The sequence below is a fragment of the Medicago sativa genome, chromosome 6 (assembly GCF_051527215.1).
Source record: "Medicago sativa cultivar Bolivia chromosome 6, Bolivia_mono, whole genome shotgun sequence".
NCBI lineage: Eukaryota > Viridiplantae > Streptophyta > Magnoliopsida > Fabales > Fabaceae > Medicago > Medicago sativa.
Genome location: NC_140754.1, coordinates 85980149 through 85989487, shown reverse-complemented (window position 1 = coordinate 85989487; position 9339 = coordinate 85980149). Strand labels below are relative to the sequence as shown.

Genomic DNA, 9339 nt, shown 5'->3' with positions numbered 1-9339 from the left:
CGTACCTGTGATACCATCGATGTCGGTTCCTATGGAAATGACTGATAACGGTAAGACAGCAGTGGCTACAGATGCTTCTGTATCTGCTGCTAATGTTGAGTTGGAAAGGCTTACTGCCGAACATGCTGAAAAGGTGAAACAGGCTGAAAAGGATAAACTCCTTTGGCAAGAAAATGATTACCTGTGCAAGAATTACATTTTGAACTGTCTTGTGGATCATCTATATGATCTGCATCTGATTCATAAGACAACTAAGGATGTTTGGGATGCTCCTCAGAATAAATATAACACTTAAGAGGCTGGCTCAAAGAAATTTGATGTGAGCCGGTACCTAAACTATAAGATGAACGACGAGAAATCTGTCGAAGAACAATCTCAGGAGCTTCAGAATATAGCTCATGAGTTTTTTGTTGAAGGGATTCAATTACCTGAGCAGTTTCAGATTGCTGTGATAATTGATAAACTGCCCCATGCTTGGAAGGACTTCAAGAATGCCCTTAGGCATAAGACTAAGGAGTTTTCTCTTGAAAGTCTGATTACTCAACTTCATATTGAAGAAGAGGCAAGAAAACAAGAACTGAATGAAGAGGTGTTTGCTGTCTCGAACAACAACGCTAAAAAGAAATCTGTGGGTGCTACTCTGAAGCCTACTGGCAAACAATTTAAGAATCAGAACCGCCCTGCAAATAAGAATTCCAATCGGAATAAGAATGGGAACCCACCAAAGGTCCCAAGAGTTCAAGCATCCAAGAATGACCCTGCTCAACCGTTTAATTGCTTCAATTGCGGACAACCAGGTCATATGGCACGAAAGTGCAGAAACCCATCCACTAGACCGGCTCAAGCTCAGGCTCCCTTGACAACAAATGAGGAGCAGCCGTATACTGCAATGATAACTGAAATCAACATGGTGGGTGGATCTGATGGTTGGTGGATAGACACTGGCGCCTCTCCCCATGTCTGTTATGAACGTGTTATGTTCAAGACATACACTACTGCTGAAGATCAGAAGGTGCTGCTGGGAGATTCCCACACCACTGAAGTTGCTGGAACCGGAGATGTGGAGCTGAAATTCACCTCCGGGAAGACTCTCATATTGAAGGATGTGATGCACACTCCTAGAATAAGAAAGAATCTGAATTTCATATTTCTATTGAATAAGACTGAGTTCACTCAGACTTAAAGAGAGACTTGTGTTCATGCATTCTTGTGGAAAAAGACTGCGCTTTGATGACATGTTCAAAATTAAATTCTCCTTCTATTTTATTAGTTGTGTGATTTTAATATTTGACTTGTCAAAATTTATCATGTGGACAAATTGTTTAATTGTTAAACTTGAGTAACTTGGACTTAATTCCAATGTTATATGATTAGATAATTTTGTTTATTGCAGTCAAGATATATGAACCAACAGTTCATATAAATCAGAATTTAGAGAATATAAATCTCTAAACTTAATAGATTATGATATGTGTGAACTTGATGACACATAAACTAGAAATGATAAAACAATATTTTATCATATTTTTTTATGACTGCAAATTTTGAAAAATAAAATTAATATGCTTGATATGTTCAAATTTCTTTAACGAAAATTGAAATTTATGTTGGCTAGAGTACCAAAGTCTATGAACAAAAATTCTAATTAAGAAATTTTTGAAGAAAAGACAATCCAACTTGTCTTATTTTTTGAACTTGGGATTGTCTGACATAAGTTCGGATCTTGAGCCCAATAGAGATAAACTCACTAGTAGAGCCTATGAATTTGTATTCATTAGGTATGTTATGAATAACGAAGCATATATGTTTTATGACCTAAATGCTAAAGTGATCATAGAATCAAATGACGCCGATTTCAATGAAACGAAATTTCTCTTTCTATCAAGAGATAGTGGGGGCAATAGTGGAGGCGCAAGTATGAACACTATACCTGATCACGATCCAGTAATCAGAAATAGTGATGAAAACATCATGACTGATGTTACAGAACTTCGAAGAAGTAAGAGAGCAAGAACTGCTAAAGAGTATGGACCTGCATATGTGGTCAATACATTAGAAGAGGATCCATCAAATCTCAAGGAAGCTCTGTTTTCCTTGGCTGCTGACTTATGGCAAGAAGCCATAAATGATGAAATGGATTCTCTACTGTCTAATGAAACATGGCACTTGACTGAACTGCCACCAGGCTGCAAACCAATAGGTTGTAAATGGATTTTGAAAAAGAAACTGAAACCTAATGGAATTGTTGATAAATACAAGGCACGCCTTGTAGCCAAAGGTTTCAGACAAAAGAGAAAATATAGATTTTTTCGATACCTACTCACCAGTTACTCGAATCACATCCATAAGGGTACTAATATCCTTAGATGTTGTTTATAACTTAATTGTACACCAAATGGATGTGAAAACTGCTTTTTTGAATGGAGAGCTAGAAGAAGAAATCTATATGGAACAACCTGAAGGTTTTGTAGTCCATGGACAGGAAAGCAAAGTCCGTAAGTTAGACAAATCTCTGTATGGTCTAAAACAAGCCCCTAAGCAATGGCATGAAAAGTTTGACAACTTAATGATTTCGAATGAGTTTAAAGTGAATGAAAGTGACAAATGTATCTACTACAAGTATGATAAAGACATTTACACTATCATATGTCTATATGTAGACAATCTACTCATATTTGGGTCAAACATTCCTGCCATAAATTCTGTGAAATCACTGTTGAGTAACAACTTTGATATGAAGGACCTAGGAGAAGCTGGCGTAATTCTTGGCATCAAGATTACTAGAACAGATAAAGGAATTTCCTTGGATCAGTCTCACTACGTTGAGAAGATATTAAGGAAATACTACTACTTTGATTGTAAACCTGCAAGCAGACCCTATGATCCAAGTGTAAAACTTTTTAAGAACACTGGAGATGGTGTTAGACAAACTGAATATGCGAGCATCATTGGCAGATATGCCACTGATTGTACTAGACCCGACATTGCCTATGTCGTGGGACTCTTATGCAGATTTACAAGTAGGCCAAGCAAGGAGCATTGGCACTATTGAGAGAGTCGTGAGATACCTGAAAGGGACTATGACATTAGGACTGCATTATCAAAAATATCCTGCTGTACTTGAAGGGTACAGTGATGCAGATTGGAACACCTTGTTGGATGATTCCAAAGCGACCAGCGGCTATATATTTAGCATAGATGGAGGAGCTGTTTCTTGGAAGTCTAAGAAACAAACTATACTGGCTCAGTCCACAATGGAATCTGAGATGATAGCACTAGCTACTGCTAGTGAAGAAGCAAGTTGGCTACGATCCTTGCTAGCTAAAATCCCTTTATGGGAGAAACTGTTATCGGCTGTGTTAATTCATTGCGAGAGTACCGCAGCTATTGCAAATATTAAGAATCGTTATTACAATGGTAAGAGATGACAGATAAGGCAAAAACACAGCACGATTAGAGAGTGTATCTCTAATGGAGCGGTTAGAGTTGATTTTGTACGTACGAATGAAAACTTAGCTGATCTTTTGACGAAAGGACTTAACAGAGAGAAAGTCCGAGAAACATCCAGTAGGATGGGACTAATGTCTATAGCCCACTGAATGATGGTAACCCGACCTATATGACTGGAGATCCCAAGATTTAGGTTCAATGGGTAAAAACAAGTCATGAAGTGGTAGAACATGCTATGAGAGAAAGAATATAGAAAGCATGATCCTGCAGCGAAAGAAGGATGAGGTAATAGTAACTCTTAATGAGATCTATACTCTATGTTGAGTGGGGTACACAGCTACAGGAGTACCCTTGATAGACTCACCTATATGAATGTGGAACTTAGGCCGGTCCTATGGAATTTTGAGGCAGAATTCCTAGAGCGTTCGTTAAAATCGGGATACACGTGCAGGGCCTTAAAAACGCACGGGCTTTAGAATACACCTATGAAAAGGTTTGTGTGTGGATTCTATGTCTGAGATAGAGTTCAATGCTGTAAGCAACTCTTGTTAAATCAGAATACCTTCCACTATGCAAAGGTTCAAGTTGTTGGCGACACCTTTGTATATTAGCAAATCTTATGGAAACGATTTACGAAACCATTTTGAAGTCAAGTGGGGGATTGTTGGAACACTAGTCATTCTAGTGAAGAAAATTGGAAAGAAAAACACTATGAAAGAACTAGTGTGTGGGTGTGACTTAAAAATGTCCCACATTGGAGGGTCACCCCAACTAGTAAGTGTTTATATATGGGCAAAGTGACCTCCAAGGGTGTGCCCTTGGGGTACCCAATTTTGTGAACGGGTGAACGCTTACAAAATATATATATCACGTGCGCGACGACGACGACGCTGCCGTTCGACCGGCCAGGCTTGGGTCGTGGGTCGTGGGTTAAAAAAATTGATATATATTTTTTTGTCACTTGAAAATGTTAATTAATTAATTAATTTTTCATTATACGAAAGCGTTATGCATAACAAATAAATGTGTTACTGACCCGATCCAAAACGTGTATCCAGAAACTTCCGGATATATCCAATTAAGAAACAAAACGTGTTTGCTTAAGGATTAAGCAGACTTAATCCCCAAGTCACTCCTTTTTTGTTACAAACTCTCCCTATAAAAGGAGAGGTTCGCCCCACTCATTCTACACACCAAAAAGAATTTCATTGAGTTGTTGGGAATTCTTTTCTTCTCTTCCCCCTCCGACTTGTGCTAAACGAGTTTCTTCTGCTTCTACTCCTTTCTGTCCCTTTCGGTTTCGATTTGAGCGGTTACGTACCGTATCGAGTGGCTTCATTCAATCGATTGAACCATATTTCAAGTGGCTTCGATCAATCGATTGAACCATATTCTGAGGTGTAATTCTCGAGCGACTATATATTGTGCAGCGTATACTCGTAACAGTGATATGTGCTGTTTTATCCTGGAGACGGCGTGGTTGTTAGTCTACCTTGCACAACTTGGGTAGTGCCGCGAAACGTCTTAAAGAAAGCGACTTGGTCGTGACTCACCCAGTAATTTCGTTCGGTATATTTTTAAATCGAAAAAACAACAGAGATCACATGATCTTGCATGAATGTGCACATCTGATTTGTTCATATCTTGGATATGACCTAGACCAATTGCTAGAGGTTGGAGAAGCAACAACATGAGACTGAGTTAGAGGACGCGAGGAGTGGCGTCGGGTGAAGTAAACCTTTGGTTGAGGTACGAAATAGAAGTAAATATTGTGCAAGTGAAAGAGTCGTGTGTGAGAAGCCAAGTATAAGAGAGTATGTAAAACAATATTAAAAAACTCTTTATCCTCAAATTAAACTGGAACGTGAACCCGAACCTGATTCTTAATTCAATTATGTCCCTGTTCTATCCCATATATTTTGTTCTTGTTTTCTTATGACCGGTTCAGACCTAATCCATTATGGGTTGGTCCAGGTTCTGAGATAAGACCCGATTTTGTACAAACCCCACGCTCTGAAATTATTCATTTTAGGGTCTTGTTAACCAGTGCCTCGCTGATGAAGGAATTCAAAAGTAAAAAGATTGTTTTGGAAATATAAACGGTTACTTTTGACTAACTAATTATTACACCATTTTTTAATAAAGTTTTACCTCTTTTAGCTGTTTAACCAATGCCCCGGGCATTGGTTAACATCCTCCTTCATTTTAATATCAATACGGTGTTTTTCTCAGCTTTAGAGGGTCTGATACATGCCACGGTTTCACCAGCAATTGGAAAGCTAACATGTCAGGGATAATCGAGCACTAGTAGAGAGAGGGACTGCTTCTAAACATAGTCCATTAATAAATATTTTTAATTTAAGACTATAGTGCAATATTTTAATTAAAATTTAATAGTTGATATAATAACTTGTTATTTTAATTATTGATTAAGTGTAATCCATTAAATTCAACAAAAATGACAAAAATGATTTTTGTTTTATTATAATAAAACGAAAAATTAGTATATTTATAGGGATCAAGCATATATTTAACTCAAACAAAAATAAAGATTTAACTAAAGCATCAATTAGTTCCTATCAACTAAGTTTTTTTTTTTTGAAAGATAGTACATATCCACTATGTCAAGAACATTGTATTATTATAATAATAGAAATACGTTGTTTGAAAAAATCAAAATACAAACAAACTAAACCAATTTTAATAATATATCTAATATCTAATGGTGTAGTGGATATATTAAACTGAACGGAATCTCAAACTTCAATTTTGATTTTTTCAATAACGCGTGTTGTAAGAAATCGTTTGGTTTGAATCAGTGTATTATAATGAGTAATAATTTTTTTTAGCAGCGTCACTAATGTTACTTGCAAAATAATTTATTGTTATTGTTTATATTTATCATCAAACTTGTTAAATGGAATGTTGGAACTCATATTCAAAATTCCATATTCACTGCACACTAAACTTTGTGATGAACATGACTTCTGTCACCAATGAATTCACCTACGACGTGTTCCTCAGCTTTAGAGGCGAGGATACTCGCCATGGTTTCACTGGAAATCTCTGGAAAGCTCTCAAAGACAGGGGAATTCACACCTTCATGGATGATGAAGAACTTCGAAAAGGCGAAGAAATCACACCATCACTTATCAACGCTATTCAAGACTCCCACATGGCTATCGTTGTTCTTTCCAACAACTATGCAACTTCATCCTTTTGCTTACAAGAACTATCCACCATCCTTGATTCCATCAAAGATAACGGTCGATGTGTCTTGCCGGTATTTTATAAGGTGGATCCTTCTGATATACGAAAGTTGAAAAGGAGTTATGGAAAAGCAATGGCTGAACATGAGAAAAGGCCAAATAGTAACATGGATTTGTTGCAGAAATGGAAGAATGCTCTAAACCAAGTTGCTAATTTATCCGGCTTTGATTACAAAGGGTATATTCCTATCTTTGCTTTTCATTTCATTTGTCTAGTGAAATAGTTCATTGAATTGACCATAAATTAATTAAAGTATGGATATATTTTTGTAAAAGTGAGTTAAGAATAAATTCCCGGCTAAATATCTAATGTAGTGGAAAAAACTCCATAAGGTTTAGCTTTTTGGGAAGTAAAATCTATTCTAGAACAATCAAACATGTCAAAATCAATTATACATATTTGAAATCAATTTTGTCTCCTCCAAAAGTGGAATCAATTAAACACACATTTATCTGTATATTTGGTGTACATATTGTTGCAAGATGACTCAAAATTTTGGTGTTTTGGAAAATTGGAATCGTGACACGATTTTGAAATCGTGGCACGATTTTCAAAGCAGTAAATGAGTGTGTTTCTTGAAGTCAAATCGTGACACGATTTTTGGATAAAGGTGCAGTACAATATTATGTACGAGCTTAATCGTGGCAAGATTTAGGCAAATCGTGACACAATTTTGACAGGATCTGAGCACTATATAAGCATCCTTTGACTCATGGAAACCAAATGAGGGAACTTTTAGGGTACTTGATGTAGCATTTTTGCATCAAACAAAGTAAGTATCATTAAATCGTCTCCACAGGGAGTTGCGTAAATCATAAGCGTTTTCACAATATTTCACATTAAGGGTTTGAGTATAAGTTGTTTTTTTGTGTACAACTATTTATCGCATTCGACATAAAAGTAAAAACGAGAGGAGATAGGGCTATTTCGCTTGCGGTATGAGATATCAACCAAGCGTAACAGCAGCAATCTCTCGATCGATTAACGGATTCTAGCTTTTTAACCAATATCATCACAATCACTCGACAATACCATTCGCGTCCAAATGATATCGTTAGTTCTAAGGGATCGTTTAAACATCAATTTCCCAAACGTTTAAACGATCACAAAGTCGTTCAGATAATCTAATCGACGATTTCCCAACCGATTAAATGTCCAAAAGCATTAAGTCCTAGATTACAAGTGATTATCAAATATTAACATCCATGTCTAGAGTATTAACTTAAGATAGATTGTTATTCTATGTCTAGATTCAAGAGTTCGTGTCCAAATCATCTTGTATCTCAATAAACGTTTAAAGCAAGAATAACAACAATATTGAATCAAATAGCTAGAACCATATATTAAAAGATCAAGAAAATACATAATAGCTTGTTTGATTACCTCAATACTACAAGAGAAGATGCAGCTACATATGTCTATGATAGCTATGCAAAGGATTAAAAAGAGATGAAGATTCATTGACAAGATCCATGATGTCTCAACAAATCTTGGCTTGAATCTACTCCTAAATCACTTGCTTTGTGTTTCTCTCTTAAGAAATAGCTCTAACCTCTCTCTAGAAATGCAGAAAATCTTAATAAAACAGTAGTTAATGACTAGAGAGAGGTGAAAATCCTATTTAAAGGGCTGAGTTTGCCAAATTTCGCTAATAGCAAAATATTCGCTATTAGCGAAGCGTGTCGGTTTAGCTGACGGCCAATGGGGTTGCGCCACGTTGGTCCTTGTGCCCTGATCTTCATGAGTTTTCACCCTACTTTCGCTAATAGCGTAGTTCCCTGGAGCTTTTACGCTATTAGTGTAGATGTCGCTAATAGCGACTTTCTTCAAACCATCTTCTGACTTCGCTCCAGATAAGCTAATAGCGTAAATGTCTGGAGTAATTTCGCTATTAGCGAAATATTCGCTAATAGCGAAATGCTTCAAGTTTGCTCCTGATCTCGCCCCAGACACGCTGATGGCGTAACTCTCTGGAGAAATTTCGCTATCAGCGAAAAACACGCTAATAGCGACTTCTTGTGAACTTTGACAATTCTTGCTCCTTGCTTGTATTTTCCTGCACAAAAAGGGTAGAATAAGGCCCAAAAGCATAAATGACATATTTGCATAATATTGGAGCTTTCCATGGATAATCTTGCAAAACAAGTCACTAAAATGCCTAAACTAACACATGAAATATATCACTTTTGAGCACTTATCAAACTCTCCCCAACTTGGCTTTTTGTTTGTCCTCAAACAAATCATTCAAGAAGGAAACTTACCAGGCTTTGGACAAGGTTTTCAGTATGGTGTCATACAGTTCAAAACAAAAATTTCAGGTGGTGATTCAAATATGATTGTGCGGGCAAGCATGAAGTTCTCCACTAATCCAAGTATAGACTATGAATGTGAAACAAGTCATAAGCACAAAATATACATCATAAAATTCAAAACATAAACATAACTATCTCTGAACCACACCTAACACACTTCTTTGAAAGTAGATGAAATACAATAATAACAATAAGCGAGGGTAATGAACACACATCCAACAATCATGCTAACATCCTGATTAAGTTAGGTGTCCATCCAAATATCGTCTCAAAAATCACAGAAGCATGGATCAAAAGGTCTTTCTAG

At 36.7% G+C, this 9339-nt stretch overlaps 1 protein-coding gene and 1 pseudogene across 1 annotated transcript; both read left to right on the top strand.

The window, feature by feature from the left end:
- The first annotated feature begins 343 nt into the window (after positions 1 to 343).
- On the top strand, positions 344 to 3428 carry LOC146917722 (uncharacterized). The gene is made up of 5 exons (XM_085721922.1): positions 344 to 1110; positions 1779 to 2278; positions 2367 to 2495; positions 2661 to 2890; positions 3249 to 3428. Exons 1-5 carry the CDS (start codon positions 344 to 346, stop codon positions 3426 to 3428), a joined length of 1806 nt encoding a protein of 601 aa, XP_085578048.1.
- A 3002-nt stretch (positions 3429 to 6430) lies between these two features.
- On the top strand, positions 6431 to 6943 carry LOC146917721 (toll/interleukin-1 receptor-like protein pseudogene; annotated as a pseudogene).
- The last annotated feature ends 2396 nt before the right edge of the window (positions 6944 to 9339 follow it).

Bases quoted from the DNA above. Each gene is read 5' to 3' on its own strand.
- LOC146917722 (XM_085721922.1), top strand. From the start codon at position 344: ATGAACGACGAGAAATCTGTCGAAGAACAATCTCAGGAGCTTCAGAAT. The intron at 2,279-2,366 runs GTTTCAGACAAA...TAATATCCTTAG, and splicing joins GGCACGCCTTGTAGCCAAAG to ATGTTGTTTATAACTTAATT. The intron at 2,891-3,248 runs GTAAAACTTTTT...ATACTGGCTCAG, and splicing joins GCAGACCCTATGATCCAAGT to TCCACAATGGAATCTGAGAT.